Below are 21,518 nucleotides of genomic sequence, written 5' to 3' on the forward strand. Positions count from 1 at the left end.
TGTGGTCTCTTCTCATAGAAGTGCCTCAAGTTAATCTGAATTTGTTTAGACAATTTTATGGGTATTATAAAACCACAATTGAATTTCAGACCTTTGTAGCAGCCCAGCTGAGATGCATTCCAATTAGAAGTAATTGCTGTTAATGCTGTTATGATGTGGTGGATGCCCACTCAGTCTTGGACCTTTGTTCTGCTGAATTCCCTAAGAGTCTCCTCTTTATCCTTTAACTAAATAGACAGGCCTCAGAATACATGCTCTCAGAATCACAGTATAGGAGCAATATTGTGCCTCTCTCCTAATTAACTTTGTTAGCCAAGGATTTACAACACCAGTTGGTTGGTCTGAGGGGTCTTTGATCATCTCACTACACATCCACAGTGGTGAAGGATGCCTGTGTGAAATGAAGTGCTTTGTATTCTTTGGCATACACGAAATCCCCCTTTAACTCTTTGGGGCATGATAGAGTGTTTTTGTTTAATGAAATGATGTGTGGGAAGCATTTAGTTTAGGGCTGAACAAAATAAATATTAGTTATCATCGCTATCATGATGTGATATTTGAGGCTGAATGTGAAGGAACAGAAACAGTTTCTAGGATCATGAAGAACACTCAAGAGAGACCAGTCCGCAACATCCCTGGACCTGCACTGTATGGTTGACCCCTCAAAGAGCATTTTACCCAGAAGATGCTTAAATTCTAGGTTCTTTCATCTTTTACAGAGTCGACCAAGATAACTTACCCTTCCAGTCCTGCCAGAGGCAAGACACAAAAAGGAACCTGTTTCTCCCACAGGACAGACGGAAGCTCCGGCAGCTTGGGAATGAGTTGCTGCGATATGGTAATTGACCTATGTTTCTTAATCCTGCTTTTATGGTTAATTTACAAAGCATGAAAGCAGTTTGCCTGTTGATTAGACTTCAAGAACGCAATAGCTTGGAGGCGAGGGTGCCTCTAAGGAAGACAGATGAATGAAATTGTTCATTCTGTGAAAACACCTAACTATGAATCCCAGCTTGAATTATTAAATTAAACAGTGGAATTAACTCTGGGTTTTGCTTTTGGATCAGTTAGTAACAACAAATCTAACTCAGTAGACTTTCATTTTCAAAGTAAGAAACAGCCAGTTTCTAATCTTGTCTTGGATAAAATATGATCCTATATGAAAGTCCTGACTAATGTCATCACCAGGAAATCCCGGGGCCTTGTGTCTGACAGGCACTTAGCTAACAAGAGGCACCTGTTAGGGCACTAGGCTGCTCGACACTGCCAGGCTACAGGATACAACCAACTTTGAGAGAATGCTCTGTCTATGAGGGGTTACGCAGAGTAGGTAAACTAGGTAGAAAGACCCACCCTGTGGGTGGCACTACTACATGGGTGGAGGTCCCGCACTACATAAACAGTGGAGGGCTAGCTGCGTACCAGCTCTCATCTCTACTCCCTGACTTCTGGGTACCACAACTTCCCCATCCCATGGACTGTCCTGTCAGAATAAATGTTCTCTTCTCCAAGCGACTTCTGTCAGCTTCTCTGTCTCAGCTGCTCACACAACTGAAGCAGCAGGCCCCTGGCACACGAGCCCAGGATCAAAGAAGCCCAAACTGAAAATAAGGTAACAGAAAATCTACATGTTTGTGTCATCTGGAGAGGTCTTGAAGCAAGACACTCGTCACACCTCCTTTGCCCTACAGAAGTTCAGCCACAGTCACCTGCTCCACAGGGGCCACCATACTTAGGGCAGCTCATACCTCTCTCTCCTTTAATGAAAATTTTGTTTTGTTTTAAAAATGTTTTTAAGTGAAATAGAATGTAACTGAAACACCCCTCCCCTACTTTTCCTTCCTCTAGCCCTTCCCAGTTACTCCCCTGCAACCTTTCTCACATCACCCCTCACATAGCCTCATTTTCTTTATGTTTGTTACATACACATATATGTGCATGCACAAATATATATAAGTAGAACTTGCTGAGTCTGTTTCTGTTGTTTGTGGGTATACAGTTTCACTGACATAATTGTTGAAATAGAAATGACAAAAGGGTCAGTTTTATTTTCCAAACAATGAACAACAACAACAAAAATACTCAACAAAAAAGGATGCATTGCATTTAAAAGACATCAGAGGGACATTCTGGTTTATAGAAGAACAAAGGTGGTACTCGTCTTTGGGTTCGGTCAGACAGATAATCACCTTTCTTCTTTGAAAGAAGCCTGCTGTAGCCATGGGTATCAGATGACATCGGGCATGGAACTTCTCTTTAAGCTTTCTTCTTTTGACCAGTGAAGCCATCCATCACATGAAAGACTCCCAGATAGTCAGCTATAAGTATTCCTGTCTCAATAGGCAAGAAGCTAAAAAGAGCACAAGAGTAAATGTTTTTTGGTTATCATCTGTGAAAACATCTTTGCTAGGTCAGCTGAGGATTGTCATTTTTGCAGATGAAGTCACTTGTTCATGTATTCATCATGCAGGCTTGGGCTCAAAGGTCTCATGCACTGCTTAGGACATTCAGTTGTTCACTTATTTTGGTTTCCAAAATATCACCAATTTAGAGTACTGTGTGTACTCTGAAGATGCACTTTAGAGTACTGGGATTGTCGACACATGTTTGGAGTAGGTAGATCTGCCTGGAGACTGGGCTCTGGCACCAATACCAGCTTAGGTGATTTACCAGCTTGTATAGCTCCATGTCCTCAGATATAAACTGAGAGTGTCCTTCTTCCTAAGACCTTCTCTCCAGCCCCCGCCAAGCCCTGTCAGTCTGACAGCCCACTTATAAAATAAATACACAGACGCTTATATTATTTAAACTGCTTGGCCATTAGCTCAGGCCTACCATTGTCTAGCTCTTACTCTTATATTCAGCCCATTTCTATTAATCTATACTTTGCCACATGGCTTGTGGCTTACTGGTACCTTACATCTCACTTTTCATGGCAGTGGCTGGCAGTGACCCCTCCTGCCTTCCTGTTTCTCAATTCTCCTCTCTGTTAGTCCCGCCTATACTTCCTGCCTGGCTACTGGCCAATCAGTGTTTTATTTTCCAATCAATCATGCACAGCAGACCATGGGGAGATGCAAAGGATCCTTTCACATCTGGCCAACCAAACTAAGATGTTTATCCCTTCCATCCCCATCTGTGCCTGGGAAGACCCACAGAGACCCCTGACCACCATCTAGCACTCTGCCCCTGTTGACCATGACACCTAACATTTCAGAGTGAGTAAACTGGCAAGCAGATGCAGAAAACCTGAGCTTTGTTTTAGGGCTGGGGTGAGGGAAAGGATCTGTGCCCACTCCTCTGTTTGGCACACCAAGGCTTCCAAGTGGTCTGTGTCACCACAGCTCCAGGGCTCTGGTAAATTGTTAACATACTGAGGAGTTTTCCATTCGTACTTAAAGCTCCCCTTTGTCACTGCAGCTCTGAGATTCTCCTTTCTGGCTTAATATTTATGTATGGTACTCATGATGCCCAGGATAGATTCTTCTGGTGGGGGGAGGGTCTTGAGACAGGGTCTCACTCTGCAGTGCAGGTTCACTGCAGACTCAACATTCCTCTTTGGTCAACTTCCCCAATGCTAGTGCCATGGGTGTGAGACAGCCTGCCTACATAGTCTATGTTTTCATATCCTTTTGTTTTCTCACCTGACATCTATCTCTGAGAAGACAATTTCTATCTTGATGGGGGTTGCTTTGTGTCTTGTTCTTTTATGTAACCCCAGATCCTTGAATGGTGAGTGGTTCATACACTGCTCTCTACATGTTTGAAGGAGTGTTTTGTGAGCCTGTTTTTCTTCTACTTCTCCAGAATGATCTAGTCCTTTCCCAAAACATGTCCCAGAATGGGTATGCCATAAATTAATATAACTTCTACAATTATTCAGAATAAAAGAAAAAAAAGCTAATCTGTATGCACAACCAAAGATGATCATTGTGGACAAGGCAACTGAGCCTGGAGAACACAAGGCATGTAAACATGATAGACTTGATAAAGAGCAGAATCATAACCCTGGGTTTCAGATTGCTACTCAGAGACCTGTGGTGATATTGTGTTCCCCAAAATATTGTGTACCCTAATAAACTTATCTGGGGTCAGAGAACAGAACAGCCACTAGATATAGAGGCCAGAAATATAGTGGCACACACACCTTTAATCCTATCACTTGGGAGGCAGAGATCCATCCAGATCTCTGTGAGTTTAAAGCCACACTGGAATCAGTCAGGCATGGTGACACACAGCTTTACTCCCATGAAGTGAGCCTTTAATCCCAGGAAGTGATGGCAGAAAGCAGAAAGGTATATAAGATGTGAAAACCAGGAACTGCCTGGTTAAGCTTTTAGGCTTTTGAGCAGCACAGTTCAGCTGAGAGGCATCTAGTCTGAGGAGACAGGATCACCTGAGGAATTGGCGAGGTGAGGAAGCTGTGGCTTGTTCTGCTTCTCTGATCCAGCATTCACCCCAATACCTGGCTCCAGGTTTGTTTTTATGAAAAAGAACTGTTAAGGTTCCTGCTACAGAGACCCCTTGTGTGGCCTACTACAGCCTGTCAGCTGCAGGGATCCCTCCTATGTAGAGAAGTGTGGAAAGGGAAAGAGTGTAAGAATGATTTCTGTTTCACTGCACAATGGGAAAAGCAGTTCTGTGACTGTTAGTCATGTGACAAACTTGAAGAATAATGTCTACACTCAAACATTTGAAGAACTGTCATTGTCATAGGGAGCAGAATTGGTGGACTAAGAGAGAAGTAACAAGAGACACAGAAGAAACCAATTCAACTCAACAGAAAGTGGTGGCTGGCCATGGAGTGTGTTCTTTGTAAAGGTGTGGTCCCGGTGAGGGGAGGAGCAAACACATGAGGCATCATTGAAACTGAACTGAGAGACTAGGAATGAGCAGTGGACTCAGCAGTTCAGCAGCAGCCGGCACTAGGGCATAGGGAGTAGGCAATGATGCTCTCCTTCCCCCCCTCCTTCCTTCCCTCCCGCCTTCCTTCCCTCCTTCCCTCCCTCCTTCCCTTTCTTCTTTCCTTCCTTTCCTTTTCCTCCTATTTCTTTCTCCTTCCTTCCATCCTTCTTTCCTCTGTTCTTTAATTCCTCCCTCTCTCCTTCCTTCCTGTTTTTTCTTTTTACTTCATACCTACTTTCATCTCTCCCTTCTTTCCTTCCTTCCTTCCTTCCCTATCTTCTCTATATTTCCTTCCCTATCTCTCCATCATTTGCGTCTTTCCTTTCACCTTACCTTCTTCCTTCCTTCCTTCTATTTATTTCCTTCCTTCTTTCACTTCTTCCCTTCCTTTCTTTCTTTTTTCTTGCTTCCTTTCCTTTCCTTCATCCTTCCTTCTTTTCTTCTTCCTTCCCACTTTCCCTCCCTCCCCCTCCCCCTTTCTCTCTCATTCCTTTCTTCTTTTCCTTCTTTCTTTTTGGTGCAGGAAATCAAACCCAGAACCTTGTATATGCCAGGCAAGCACTCTACTACTGACTTATACCTACCCCTGTTTTGCCTGGTTTTAAGATTTTTTCTTCTCAAGTTCTTTAACTATCTTGCTAAAAAATTTAATAGCAATTGCCAGTTTTACCAATATTGCAGATTCCTAAGGCATCTGGCTGACTGCACTTGCGAAAGCACAGATCCCGTATCTATGCTGACACATCATTTCATGATGTCTGTAAGAATGTCTTTACTAAGCAAAAAGCAAGTAACTTTTAAATCTATCCAGAGATCATTTTGTAAGCCCATTAATTTTTGACAATAATACTAAGCTGTTAGAGAGGGTCTGGAATTGTTGTGCTGGGCATTGCAACTGGATACATTTGAGACTGTGTCAATAAAGGGTCATAGAGATGAAAACCAGTATGGAGAAGATTTTCCTTTAAAAATCCATTAATTTAACTCGTATTTGCTCAGTGGCTCTTCCTGGTAGGACCTGGAATAATCTGGTGATTGGCACACAGAGAAACATGGAGGATGATGCCATTACCTTTTTAAGAACATTATGAAGTACAAAAACTTGGGCATATATAAGTATAGCTTCTCCTGCAGAATAGCTTCAATTATTTTTCTGACTGCATATTCTGGGTCCAGAATTGGTAACAGAGTAGGACACCTAAGGCAAGACAAAAAACTCAAATTAATTAAAAAAAATCATTCCTTAAGGTTAGGAATAAAGAATTTATAAGACATACCTCTTTCTCTCTCAATCCCCATCTATTTCTATATTTACTCACTTATTGTCAGAGTAGTAAAAACACAACTATAATGTGAAATGGAAACACATTGTAATTAATATATTCATGTTACAAATAGCCATCTAAAACTTTATTAAATAGTCTAAGAGTATAGTGAGTCAGTGGAAACAAACTGGGCTCTGTTCATAAGGTGCAAAATTGGGTCTCTGTGTCTGTAAGGGCCTGAACTTGTCCCCCTCAAATTACACTTAAGCCTAATCTCCGCATGATGGATCTGGATCAGGAGTTGGATCTTGGAAAATAATTAAGTCACGGGAGTAGAGCCCTTGTGAATGAGATTAATGCCCTTATGGAAAGAGCCACAGCAGAGGTGGACCTTCCCTCTGTCTTTTCCTCCCTTTTTTTCCCTTGGCAAACAAGGTCTCACTGACTATCAGGACCTGTCTTTAGTGTATGAGCTGGCTTTTTGGAACCAAGTGCCTATGCTGAGACACTTTGCTCAGCCTTGGTGCAGGGAGGAGGGGCTTGGATCTGCCTCAGCTGAATGTACCAGGCTCTGCTGACTCCCCAGGGGAGACCTTGATTTGGAGGAGGTGGGAATGGAGGAGGGAGGCTTGGGAGTGGGAGGAGGGAGGACTGGGGAATCTGTGGTTGATATGTAAAACAAATAGAAAAATCTCTTAATAAAATAAATAAATAAAAATATAGAATCATCAAAACAAAAACAAACAAACAAACAAACAAACAAACAAATCAAGGTCTCACTGACGACAAGAAGGTGGCCATAAGCCTCCCTCCACCCTGGCTCTTGAGCTGTAGTGCTATGTGTAAGACCTTTCTGTGTTAATGTATGTGCATGGTATTATTTGAGGAATTCTGTTGTTAATCCAGACATGTGGTGCTCTTTTAAAGAATCCTGGAGCTGTTTTTCTTTAATGAGTTCTAGTTTACCTGGGGTCAGGCATTGGGTGCAGAGAGGGACCCTGGTCAGGACAGGAAACAGAAAAGCAGAGCAAGGACCACAGAATGTGTACTAGTTGGACACTGATGATAAACTGCATGTTTCATTCAGCACCTTAAATACATGTGTGGGAGACAATTAATTCAGAAACCACTTGTGGATCAGAAAATATTTTAGAAAAAGATGCAAGCAACTCCAAGAAAAGAATCAAATTGGATGGGCAGACAGTCAGTTTAAAATCAAAAGACGTACTTACTTAGTAGTGCAACCTTCAAACATTCCAGTTTTTATGAAGAATGGGCACACAATTGTAGTTTTGATCCCCATTTGTTTTTCAGCAAATGTTTCGACAAACATAGATTCAGCGAATCCAAGGGCTGCGAATTTACTAGCACAATAGTCTGGAAGAGAGGGAGGGAGCTGAAGTGTACATGTCTGCGTGGTCTCCTAGCATTCTGTGTCATCATGGAGCTCAGTGACTGAGCTCTGTATGATTCAAAGATTAACAACAGCCTTGCACTGAGCAAGTCGGCCTCCATCTTTCCAATTGCTCAGGTGATCATTAGTATCAACTTTTAGCAGTTTGTTGTGCTGGCTAGTTTTACGTAAACTTGACACAGCTAGAGTTATTGGAGAGGAGGGAGCCTCAACTGAGAAAATGCCTCAATAACACCACACAAGGGCATTTTCTTAATTAGTGATCAATGGGGAAGGGTCCATACATTGTGGGTGGTGATATCCCAGAGTTGGAGGTCCTGGGTTTTATGAGAAAGCAGGTTGAGCAAACCATGATGAGCAAGCCAGTAAGCAGCACCCCTCCATGGCCTCTACATCAGTTCCTGCCTCCAGGTTCCTGCTCTGTTTGAGTTCCTGTACTAATGTCCTTCAATGATGAACAGTGATGATGAAGTATAAGTCAAATAAACCACTTCCTCTTCAAGTTGCTTTGGTCATAGTGTTTCATCACAGTAATAGTAATCCTAACTAAATAACTTTTATTTTAAAATAAGGTATGCACAGAATTTTTTAAAGCTATAGTGGCATGGTACCTTTAAGAGATTACAGAATGATATACATATAACTTTTATAGACTTGGAATAACCAAAAATGTTACACGACTTGCTTTCTTGTAGTGATCTAGAACCAGATGCATAATATTTCTATTTGTATTGTCAAGTTTTTAAATGGCATTACATTAAAATAACTCACAATACTAATTGTGACAGAAGATGTGACAATCATTTCAGAATGAGTGTATGGGGAAGAATGTGTAGTAAGTAGGAACATGGGCCATTGAAATAATATGCTAGCAGACAAGTGGACTCCGAGATGAGAAAGGCTGCTGAATGCTCTTCTAGACCATACTTCTAGATTCACTGACAAGTCAATACTATGTTGAGCCTATGTCAAACTATTAAACAGGATATAGGATGGTCAGTCCTTATTTCAAGTAACTCAACTTCAGGAAGTACAAATACATACAAAATACACACAATAGTAAATAATACGGGGATCTAAGCAAGACAGCTCAGCATGGTCTGTGGTACTCAGAAATAAATGTCCTTCCAACCATAAACCTCATATTGCCAGTATAAGGAGCTTCTGAAACACAAGACGAAGCTGCCATAGTCACCCCCCCACTACTCCTCCCCCACCCCGCCAGGATCAGGATTCTGCTAGCTCCCCACCCTGTGACAAGTGCTTGAGATAATCAGCCTGAAAAGAGGAAGGCTTTACTGTGGCTTACAGCTTTAAGGCTTTTCTTCATGGTTACTTGGTTTTGTTGCCTTTGGACCAAGGTAAGGCGATATCCTCAAGCATGGGTATGTGACAGAGGAAACCAGCTTACCTCATGGCAGTTGAGAGACAAAGACAGTGACAGGAAGAAGCCACCTCAGTTTCCCCTTTTCCCCTCCATGGGCATACTCTCAGTGGCCTCCAAACTCCCTTCCACCAGGCCATATACTCTAACAGTTCTACAACCTCCCAGTAATGCCAAAGCTTAAAACAAAACAAAACAAAACAAAACAAACTGGCAGTTTTGCACACAGGTACAGATAATGTCAGTGTGAAATTTAAAACCATTTTAAACCATACTCCTGGAGAAGGTGAGTGTCTTTGCCTGGCACACACAATGTGAGGCAGACTCCTGGAGAAGGTCCCTGTCCCAAGCTAGGCCTTCTTTTTTTTCCTTAAAGATTTATTTATTTATTATGTACAATGTTCTGCCTACATGTATGTCTGCAGGCCAGAAGAGGGCGCCAGATCTCATTACGGATGATTGTGAGCCACCATGTGGTTGCTGGGAATTGAACTCAGGACTTCTGGAAGAACCACCAGTGAGTGCTGTTAACCTCTGAGTCATCTCTCCAGCCCAAGTTAGGCCTTCTTAGTGACTAGAGATCTTAGTCACCTCTTCGTCATCTGCCTATTGGGGTTATCAAATCAGCTGGGTATGAGAAGAGAGCTGAGACTGATTGTCACACAGGCGTTTAGCCAGTGGAAAAGTGAGGAGGTTCCATTACTTTCCAAATTCTGTAGGTTCACAGTTAGAGACCAGTTAATGGATGCTCAGGAGAAGGCTGGTGGGCTCCTTAGCACCCTGCAACAGTGAATTTGATCTCTGTGCACCCAACTGCATTGGTGAGCTTTCTTCCTCTCTCCCCATCTCCCTTCTCTTATATAGGGCTGCACGAGACCACATGACTACAAAGCACATAGTCCAGGTTGATGTCAGTCCAGCTGACAGCAGTTCTGCTACACAAAGAATCCTCATTTACCTTCCTGACCAGACCGTTAGTTCATTGACCTTTTTAGTATTAGGACATGAGTAAATGTTAGTGACTTAGTGGTATTCTGCAAGTTAAGGTTGTCAGGAATTCTCTTACCTGCCAGCCCATTTACTCCAATTAGTCCAGCTGAACTTGAAATGCAAACCAAATGGCCATGGTTGTTAGCAATCATGGCAGGCAGGAAGGCTTTATATGTCTAAGAAGAGCAAAGGGAAGCATTTAATACCTAACAGCACACTCTATGCTTTTCTCAGATGTGTATATGGGTACTGTAATTAAAACTGTTTTTAAGCTAATGAAATTATCTAAAGGCACTGGATATGAGAACCTAAGCACACATTAAAGAGTATTTTATACCATTAAACCATTATCTCATCATGACATTGTCAACAATATTAAAAACAGTTTACCCTCATTAATGCTTTGTTTCTATATGTATTATATAACATATTATACATATAATACTCACTAATACAATATATGATGTTGTGCATGTATACATATGTACAACACTGAGACCACAATCAACATGGTGCAGGAGAATCTGAATTGTTGACAGCCGTAACCACGAACCCACAAGGACCTATCATGTCATTGCTCAGGTGTACATTTTGTTGCCTTTCTTGGCTTAATTATGATTTAAAAACTTTTCCTGAATACAGTTCACAAGACATCCTGCTTCCATAGAGAAAGAACTTTGTTTTAAACCAGTCTATGCTTCTTTGAATGGTGGTCTTTTACATTAATACTAATTCATAAAGTAAAATATGTTTTAGACAATGGGTGCTTAGGCTGTGTCTCAGTCATACAGAATATCTTCACTTTTTTTTTTTACTGGGAACCTGGAGAAAGGTGGTACAGGAAGAGCAATGCCCAATGCTTGGGCAATAAGCAGAGATCAACCACAGATACAGACAAGGAGGTTAAGAAAATGAGTTCTAGGTTCAAGAAGCAAGTCTGTGAGCATTTGCTGCGTACACACACACACACACACACACACACACACACACACACACATACACACAGCACAAATGAAGTAGCTTCAATGGGGACACAGTAGTTACTAACATCTGGATCTTCCCATTTTTCTCCTGAAGATTTTGCAGGACATCAAGAATGGCAGCAGCACCGCTATACTGTAGGGAAGTGGAGACAGAAAGCATAAAAGCTTCAAACATGAGTCAAAGCGCCTGAAGGAGAGCTGGGGAAGACGTGAGAAGAAGGGAGGGTGATCTTCAGCAAGCCCTCTCAAGAAAGTCTCGTTTAGGGAAAGCTGAGTTGTGAGCAGGACTGAAACCAACTGGGTAACAGAGAGGCAGGAAGAGGCCACAGAAAGAGGTGCGGACTGTGGGTGTGGGAAATGGTTGGTCACAGGCAAAGACAGGAAAATTTACCCTCTGGGCCTGGGTGCAGTACTATGAAAGTCAGGGCTGAGTCCCTTTGTGATGGTGACATCTGGTACATACTGAGAAAACCTATGCTTTCTCCAGGTAGGTACTGAGTAAGGTCTTGGTTTGCCCAGGACATGCCTGATTAATGCTTGCTCATTAATAATGTTACTTTCACTTCCAAAAGTGTCCTTGCATAGGCAAATTATAAATTACCCTAGTCATGCCAAAATAATTTACTTACTACATATATATATATATTTAGTTTTTCGAGACAGGGTTTCTCTGTGTAGCTTTGTGCCTTTCCTGGAACTCACTTTGTAGACCAGGCTGGCCTCGAACTCACAGAGATCCACCTGCCTCTGCCTTCTGAGTGCTGGGATTAAAGGCGTGAGCTACCACTGCCCGGTGCTTACTACCTATTCTTGAAAAAAATTATTTTAAGTTCTGTGGTCCCTTGCAAATACCTCTCCAACTTGCTACAAGAAATATAGTCATCCCCTTTGTTAAGAAAGAGTCAGGCTCAGGAACTCCTGTAGATGGTAAACTTCATGGATGCTCAAATTCTTTAAAAACTAGTGAAGTACTCATAAAGAACCAGACACATCCTTGTTATACTTTAAACCACCTCTAGATGATATGATATCCAGGACAATGTGAAGCTGGAAATAAAGTGTGTTACTTAAGACTGATCGTAAGGAAAGTCTACACATGTTTGGCACAGACACACTATTTTAAAAACTGTTTTAAATCTGTGATTTGTTGGATACTTAGATGTGAAATTGGCAGATATGGAAGCTGACTGTGCATGTAAGACTTGTGGGCCAGTCCCTGACATTTGCTGGTGATCAATGAAAGGTAGCTCAATGACAAGGACAGTTCTGCCTTTGAAGGACAGCTCTGTCACTGAGTAGAGTTTCTGGGAGCTGTAAGGCCAGGTTGGATCAAGAGGGAACAACTGAGTGGACAGATCCAAATTAAGATGACAAGCTGAGATGAAGCTCAGTGCTTCCACAGGCTGTGTAAGGACCTGTGAGGATTCCTAACCTTAGGCCGTGTAAGGACCTGTGTGGATTCCTAACCTCCCCCATGATTAAGATGTGTGTTTTATTTAGAGATTGATAATACTGCTACAGAACAAGAGAAAAATACTTTGAACACCAGAGTAAGTTTGCATTTTGTGTAAGAATAAAAAAAAATCACCCATAAATGTGCTTTGAAATTGACATCAAGTGACTTTTCCATGAGGTCATCAGGGCAGTCGAGGAACTTCTTGCCTGTTACAATGCCAGCATTGTTGATGAGGATAGAGACATCACCAACTTCTTTTTTAACCTGAATTGAACAAGAACACCACCATCAAACTAGTGATTCTGTATATGATCTCTTTTCCAATATTTATATTTATATATTCTTTTCTTTTTCTTTTGCTTTTTTGGTTTTTCAAGACAAGGTTTCTCTGTGTAGTTTTGGTACCTGTCCTGGATCTCTCTGTAGACCAGGCTGGCCTCAAACTTATAGAGATCCTCCTGGCTCTGCCTCCCGAGTGCTGGGATTAAAGGCATTCATCACCACCGCCGCCGCCCAGCTATTTATATATTCTTGATCCATCCTTTAGGCTCGATCCATGTGCTCTTTGCAGAGTCCCTACTGCACTGGATCTCTAAGCCCACACTGCACTTCATGCTCCTCTCCAGTACAGACTTGAATGCTGAAATCCACTTTCCTTCTCCACTCTGAGCTTGTCTTACTGCCCATGTCTAGTAACCTTGCTTTGTGTTCTGGCTGGTAGCACATCATTTTAGTCAAGTGATAGATATAAGAACAGCTTTATTATAACCAAATAGCATACAGACCCCATCCTGGCATACACAGAGGTAGGGGAGGAGGCAGGAGCCAATGGGGGAAAAAAAAAAGATAATATATATATCTTGAAGACAAGGCAGATTAGTATCTGCCTGTCTTGTTTTCCTCAGCAGAATGGCTTTTTTCTCACCACCTTAAACTTTTAGGAACAATATCTGTGAGTTATATTTGTTGCTGAAATACCAGCTTGAAACAGCATTGGGTCACTGTTACTTTAAAACGAAGGGCTCCAGGTGTAACAGTGGACCCCTCCCCTCTAACAAGCCTTCAGTTAGTCATCTTGGTTCCTTGGAGCCTTTCCAGGATGATGACAAAGCTGGTTCTATCCTTATATTCTCTGTTGTGTTCTGAATTCATCAATGCAGTTTAGACCATACACTAGCAGTCTTGACCCCACCATCAAGAAAGAATTACCCATAGTAGCTACCATGTGTTCACAAAGGAGGTTCACAGTAGTTCCTCTTGTATCTCTAGCTGTGTGTGTCCATGTGTGTGCTTGTGTATGTATATGTATGCATGTATATGTGTGTTCATGTGTATATGTGTTTGTACATGTCTGTGTATATGGGTGTGTATATACATGTAGTGGGTAGCTGTTCCAGCTTTGACCTGGAAGTATTACCCCCATTGAGGCTTCTGGTAACTGTCACACCTCCAAGGTGGGGCTGAGACACAAGCCATTAACACCCAAGATCTGGATGTGCTGGCTCCCTTGGTTCCTGGATCCTGGATGTTGGAGGTAGATCGAACAGAGTTCTCCAGAGAACACCACTGGACTGCACTTCACCTCTCCTGGACCCTGTAACCTATCCCTTTACTTGTTGTAAGTAGAACCCCCAAATAAACCTCCCTTTCAACTATGTGGAGTTGCCTTAATACTTCCACCAATACACACATGTATGTGTGTGTGCATGTGTGTATGAATGTGTGTGTGTGTGTGTGTGTGTGTGTGTGTGTGTGTGTGTGTGTGCACCTGACAGGATGGATGGTGTAAGATGAACCACAGTACCACAGAATGGTGCCGATGAGGACATATCACTGAGAAAATGTGGAAACTGCTGTTGTGGAAGTCCCAGGTTCAGCAGCAGGGTGACATGGCTGTGCATTTACCTTAGTTGACTAGGTCTGTGGACACAGGAACAGTGGGAACCTATGTTTTGTGCCTGTTTTCAGATAAAGCATTGGGAAAAAAATATTTATATATGTCTGCTTGGGAAACTGGCTAGTAGTTCATCAAATTCAACTTGAATAGCAGTCAAGATTAGAAATTAGATTGCCTCACAAGGAGCAAATGTCAAAAACTTCATAAAGAGATTTGGGATGTAAAAAGGAACCCGCTGGAAGGCCCTGGGTTGTCAATCATGCTGTATCTTACTCTACACCTCCAGGATGGCTAATGTGAATTCCCCAACAGCATAGGTTTCCCATCCCCTACTTAGTGCTAGAAGACAGCAAGAAATGTCTGATTCTGCTAGTCCATGATTTTGGAAATCAGTTATTAATTTTAAGAAATTTTCAGATACTACAAATGAAATTCAAGATGTTAGTCTGTCTGTCCTTCCTTCCTTCCTTCCTTCCTTCCTTCCGTCCTTCCTTCCTCTCTCCCTGCTTCCCTCCGTCCCTCTCTCCCTCCCTTCCTTCCTTCCTTCCTTCCTTCCTTCCTTCCTTTCTTTGTTTCCTTCTTTTCTTCTTTCATTTCTTTCTTTAACTTGAGAAGAGGCTATTCAGCCAGAGATATGATAAACCAAACTGATTGTGTCTGACTGTCTGAAGGCCACAGTCACTGAACACATAGCTAGGATCCCTTAGTGCTACATCAGGGGTACATGAAAATTACATAGCCCCAGCCTGTTTGTGTTTTACTGTTTGAAATAACCAGTCACCCAGATGTCCCATGAAGCACCCCAGCCACTCAAGACTGATCAGAGAGCAAACACTAGGGATCACTTCAGATTCTCCTCCCTGGTTGTTCTTCTGGGAACATGCCTTAAAACATCTTAGTCCCCTGCTGTCTGGACTGAGAAGTGGAACGTGAGTTTGTGAGTCAGGTCGTTTCTCCTAAATGCAGAGGACCGCATTGTCAACAGCTCTCAAGACCGCAAAGTGACAAGAGGCAAACAAGTGCAAATATGGCATGGTGGGCATTTCAGAAGTCAAGCCGCTGGACAGGCAGTTCCATATTTAGGAGACAGGGAGGTAATTGTAGCATAAAGTTGCTAAACAGTCTTATTAATAAAAAAACCAGAGCCAGATATTGAAAGCTGAAAAATCAGAGAAGCAGAACAGCCAGTCATGTTCTTACCTCTATGAAATCCTCAGCCCCAAGAGAGTGAGTTCCTGTTTCCTCACACCTTATATACCTTTCTGAGTCCAGCTATATTTCTTCCTGGGATTAAAGGCATGTGTCACCACTGTCTGGTTCTGTTTCTCTCATGTAGCCAGCCCAGTGTGGCCTTGAACTCCCAGAGATCCAGATGGATCTCTGCCTCCTGAGTGATAGGTGTGTGCCACCACTGCCTGACCTCTGTCTAATTTAATGGCTGGCTCTATCTTCTGATCCCCAGGTAAGCTTTATTGGAGTACACAATATATCACTACAGGTAATTATTTATAGAACCCTGTATTAATTTGCCATAAAGGTGAAGGTCTTCAGTGTATGAGTATAGACTCATGATGACTGAACTCTGGCTAGGGAAGTTGTTTGTAGTTAGTACAAGTCAACATGTTAGGTGATAGGTGCTTCATAGGTAAACAGGTGCAGCTGGCCAGTTGGCTGCACTTGGGTTGTGGTCCCAGATGAGTTTAAGCCCGGGTGAGTTTATCAGGTTTGGATCCTCAGACAGCATCAAATAGCCTATAATTGGAATTAGTGGTAAGAAAGATAGTAAGTAGAAAGGTTGTTGGAGCAAGCTGGCTTGGGTTCTCCCTTTTCACTAACTTGGGCAACACTAAAGTCCTCTAGTTGGCCTGGGAGAGTAGTGCATGGTATATGCATCCCAGTGTGGATATAAGGATGTGGCATATGTAACCTACTGTGAATATAAGGACACAGAAGTTCTTATGAGGGACAAAACTGTCCCTTGATGAAGTAACAGCCTCTTTGCCAATATGCTGGAGTTTCAGTTTCCTAAAACTTTAGAAGTCCATTATGTTATTATCAAAGATGCATTTAGAGCAGTGGTTCTCAACCTTTCTACTGCTGAGACCCTTTAACACAGTGGTTCTCTACCTCCTTAATGCTGAGACCAACCAAAAATATTGGTGACTATCAATCATAAAATTATTTTTGTTGCTTCACAACTGCAATTTTGTTACTGTTTTGAATCATATATCTATCACATAACTATCTGATATTTAGGATATCTGATATGCAACCCCTATGAAAGGGTTGTTCCACCCCTAAAACATGTGGGCCATGACCCACATGTTGAGAACCACTGATTTAGAGGATTTGGGTGTAATTCAGTGCTAGTGTAAGCACCAAGGCCCTGGGTTCAAGCCCAACTACCACCAAAACCAAATAAATGTTCTCAGGATGGGAATTCTTATTTTCTTATCATTACCTGTGAAAAACACATATTCTAATGGAAGCCACAGAGAGAGGGTGCACACAGCCTGAATTTAACTTAGACTAAATAGAGTGCACATATTCTAACTATTTGATCTTGGGCAAAGTGTTTGACATCTGTTTCTGATCCCTTAAAGAATGATGCTTCCACATCTTGCTCCTTCTTACACTACAGTAACACAGTTGGCATGTGGTAGGGGTATGATCCACACAGGAATCAAGAAATTCAAGTCCTAGCTACACCTTTGTTAACTGTCAGCTCTATTCCTAAAGTAAACTACATGCCTACATGAATTCATTGTTCTTCTTTTCGAAGGGGGGTAATGATTTGCTTTGTAGTGCTATGACATGCTAATGCAGGTTTTTTTTTTTTGCGAAACATTTTGCGTGCAATAAGGATGAAAAATTCCTAACTTCTATTCCCTCAGATTATTTTTAAAGTAGAGGGATATTGAAGACAATTGGAAGGTGCTAAGACAGAGAGGCCAATGAACAAAACTGATGCATGCCAATGTAATTGCATAGGATTCTCACAACCCACAAAAAGCAATGAAAACCCCAAGATGTACCTGGTCAGCCACTCTGTACACTTCTTCCCTTTGGCTGCAGTCACAGGTGTAGGCATGCACTCTGGCAGCTCCTGCTTCCCGAGCTAGCTGTAGAGTCTTCTCGTTTGCCTCCTTATTCACATCCCAGAGAACGAGCACTGATCCCAGGCGGGCAAACTGCAAGGCTAAGAGCCTTCCGAGTCCACTCCCAGCTCCTGTTATGAGAACTATTTCACCAGCAACATTCTTTTTTGGCTTTGGGATAAGTTGAAAAAATAGGGCCTCCAAAATACTAAACAGTGACTTCCCTAAGAAAACAAGCATGTCCTTTGCTGATTCCAGGTTGGAAGACATGTTCTGGCCAATACCTTTAAAGTAAGAGAAAGTTTCTTCAGTTCCCCATTCTAAAGGAAAGTACTGAGAATGTGATGCAAATGTTCTTTCTGGTAGCTGACACTGAACTCAGGGACAGGCAGGAATACAGCAGTGTATGATATCTGGTACAACTTTCACCTACCCTCTCCAGTCCCATTCAGAACTGCATGCCAGTTATGTGTCACACATAACAACAATGCTTGTTAAGTGGCAGCTAGAACCACTGCATCCAAACTTATGCCAAGGGGCATGCCAGTATTTCTTCCTAGTCAACCTTTGCCTTGCTAACTACTCATCCTGATGCAATATTCAACGACTCTGTCTCATCGTGATGTGTAGGATATAACTCTTATGGTATTACATTTTTGTCTCCTTTTAGGTTTCTTCTTTCTCATTTGCAGTACAATTCTTTTATTTAGTGATGCAATTGAAGAGTTGAAGACTAAGGATTTAGTTCGGTATAAGTATACTTGCCTAGCAGGTAACTTCTATCAGCAAAAAAGCAAAAGAGGAAATTGTAAAATCCTATCTGCATGAAGTATTTGAAGAGAAGTGACTGGCTTTCCATCAACACCCCAAGTCCCTTCCCAAGGCTGAGTGCCCCATTCAGTCAGCTCCCCTTCACTTGTAAGATTTGGTGAGACAGATTTGGATGCCTTCTCTGCCTCTGTAAGTCTTGAGGCCATCCTATGTCTTTCTGGACCTCTCTCTCTCCTCCTTACCAGGCGTGGGTCTTAGGGAAGTTCTGTACCTGCAGTGAGAATGCTCCATGACTTATCCTAGCTCTGGCTCAGATAGCTGGTACCAGTTTTCTTGGATTCATAGTGCAGATCACCAAAAAAGCATGCAGCAGGTATTGTGATGGGGTAAAGGTCTTCTCTGAGAGGGATATACCATCGAGAAGTTCAGATGCAGGTATAGACTTCCAGAGATAGAAAGACAGACCATAGTAGGCCTTCATTTTGCTGGCTGGCTAAGAGGGTTTAGCACATGGGATAATAAAGGTTTAACACAAAGTTGGCATGTCTGAAACTAGTTTCTGGTGCTTATTCTACAGATTAGACAGATAAGAGAATGTATACGTGATCTGCCAAGGCCATCGTGCTAGTATAAGGCTAGGCTGGGTCCAGGTTATGCTTATCAGCTTCAGTTGGTTCTCTGTGCTCTGGAGCCGTAACGTGGTTTCTCATTACTTCAGCACTGGGACTCTTAACTGTTCTAGGTGAAGAAACAGACGGAAAGCACATCTTTGAATTAATCACAAGCAGGAGTGTTATAAAGAAAAGTTCTGAATGGTGGGAGACTTGATCCAGATTGGAAAGAAGCAAGAAGGAAAGATTGCTGGGGAGCACTCTTCCCAAGGATAGGCAGTAGGAATCAGAGACTAGGGCAATAACTTGGTGTGTCTTGAGGTGGGCTTGATCTGGGCATCTGGGGCTTTTCAGGGGTTAATAATGCTCTTGGGAGGGGACTGAGGTACTAATCTGTGGTTCAACAGTGGGCTTTACTATACTTTGGAGGCAACAACTCTAATTCCTCTGCCAGATTTGTTCTGATTTATTTCCAGAGTAACTTTTGGATGATTGATCAGGCCACCAAGGCAATCAGTAATGTCTTGAAGGAAGACTTCCGTTTTAATATGCAGTCACAGGGTGTGTACCTGTGGCCCTGTCAGGGTGTATGTCAAATTATGCACATAGTAAAGGGACACTCTGGCCATGCTTCCTACACAGCAGCATCTCACTTCCATTATTCTCCCCATTAGAAAACACACAGCAGGTGACCCAGCCAGGCCACTGTGCCCCCTTTCTGGCACAACGTCATGCAATCTCCTGCCAGAAGACAGCTCTCCTCAGTGGTCTCTAGCCCTGAGGAGAAGTGTCAGGGTGATGCAAACCCTGAAATAAGACCCAGCTTTCCCCTGCCTTGGCAGATGTGTTCTAGGTACCTAGGAACCTGGTAGCATGTAGTAGTCCCCAATTAGGGTGTCTTCTGTGTGCTCACACACAGTGAGGACAGAGACTGTAATATTCGGAATGGAACACTACATCTGTCAGGGTCTTACCTGGCAACTCTGCTCAGAACTATCTCATTGCTGGTATCTCAGTCTTCTCTAAGAAGCTAATGTTGGGGGCTGCAGGTGTGAATAGGAACAGCACAATCAACTATTAGTCTTCAAATCCATTTTGGCAAATTAAGAAGAAATAAAGGTAGGCATCAGCCTGCACCCAGATGCCATTTAGGGAATGCAATGCAGAGGAGCTGGCTGGCTTTTATTCACATTATCGCCCCATCTCTTTCTCAGTCTCCAGAAGGTGGCATATTCAGGACATGAATGCTTCACCTGGAACTGTGGCCCCGAGACAGCATAGAAATTCTCTGGGAACAAATGGATCAATGTTCTCTGGCTATACCCTTGAAAGGTGATTATAGTAAGTACACTAACAAACAAAAAGTGAATGCACACCTCAAGTTTATCGTAATGATTCTTTCTTAGGAAGCTACAAGTGCATTCCATTTAATCAGGCTGAAAACTTGGCGTCTTCATCCCCAGTCCGAAAGCTGAGCTAACTAGGCACAAAGTAAGCCCAGGACACTTGATCTCAAGCCCAGGATCCCTATGGCAGCAATACTGCCCTGATTGCAGGGAGCAGATGGTCTGGGCAGACAGACTTACAACCACAGCTCCTGAAAGGGGTGAATTAGAGGTTGAAGGGAGGAGGTTGTGGATGTGCAGGCCTGGGCAGAATGCACGAACAAGGGCCAAGTAGGCATCTACTCTTCGGAAGCAGCCAGCAGTTCACACCTGAGGGATTTGTCTGGTACACTGCTGCCCTGCGCTGGGAGCGGACAAGTTGCTGTCTTGGGCTTGGTGCTAGTCCCTGACAGTGGCTGAGGTTCCCCTGGGTTAAACTCTCACCCTGCGGCTTTTGCCACCTCTCTAAGAGCAGCCCCGGACTCTGGGATCTCTACAACTCACCTCGCACACAGCTCCCTCTCTGGCCACCACGGAGAAGCTGACTTCGCAGGCCTCAGGCACCCAGGTCCCTGGCTCGCAGCTCAAGGAGGTTCGAGGTTCCCGTGTTTATCCTGGTGCAGGCTGGAGCCCAAACCCAAGGGCGGGACTCCCGCGGGGGTGGGGCCGCGAACGCACGACTCAGCGCACCGCGTGGGTCCGTAGTCCTGCAGGTGGTAACTGGATAGTGGAGACTGGATGTGTGCCCCAGTACTGCCCATCCCTTTTAAAATGTCCCAGTCCCAGGAGGGATGCAGGATTGTTAAAACAGAATCTCTGGTTTGAAAAGGGCAGAGTCAGTGGTAAGAGGCTTCCCAGCATCAGGTGTGTTTGCAAGCTCAAGCAAGTTTCACAGGGTTTCGGGACAAAACAAAGTGCAGCTCAGGGCACAGACGCGAAATTCTCCAACGCTGTCTGATTCCGCCACTAGGAACCTAAAGTCTCGGGTGTCTGTAAGGAACGTGGGTGTGAGCTGGGGATCTGCCAGGAAGTAGGTGGGTGGTGGCTGGGGTGCCTGTGGCTCAGGCAGGTGGCCAAGGGAGAGAGAGTTTGTTTGAACAAGATGGGGTTGAGAAATAAAAATAGGGTAAGTGTCAGTATGCACTATGACCTGTTTCTAGGACATTGCTTGTGTACAAAGACCCCCAACAAAACATAGCTATATTATAACAATCAAGAAAACAAGCTAAGTCAATAAAATTAGTGAGAGATCCGATGTCAGCACCTTACCAACGAAATGCTTATGATAGAGAGTAGGGTTTCATGGGTGAAACCCTAGTTTTCACAGTGAACAGGAAAAACCGGAAGCAAGAACCAGCT

At 43.1% G+C, this 21,518-nt stretch overlaps 1 protein-coding gene across 1 annotated transcript; it reads right to left on the reverse strand.

The window, feature by feature from the left end:
• Positions 1-2,033: 2,033 nt before the first annotated feature.
• Positions 2,034-17,670, reverse strand: LOC118578774 (epidermal retinol dehydrogenase 2). Its single transcript, XM_036179973.1, has 6 exons — positions 17,330-17,670; positions 12,530-12,661; positions 10,035-10,134; positions 7,403-7,547; positions 5,978-6,103; positions 2,034-2,350 (listed from the first exon to the last, which is right to left on the reverse strand). Exons 1-6 carry the CDS (start codon positions 17,660-17,662, stop codon positions 2,257-2,259), a joined length of 930 nt encoding a protein of 309 aa, XP_036035866.1. The 5' UTR covers positions 17,663-17,670; the 3' UTR covers positions 2,034-2,256.
• Positions 17,671-21,518: the final 3,848 nt, after the last annotated feature.

Source organism: Onychomys torridus, chromosome 2, assembly GCF_903995425.1.
Source record: "Onychomys torridus chromosome 2, mOncTor1.1, whole genome shotgun sequence".
In the NCBI taxonomy this organism is placed as follows: Eukaryota; Metazoa; Chordata; class Mammalia; order Rodentia; family Cricetidae; genus Onychomys; species Onychomys torridus.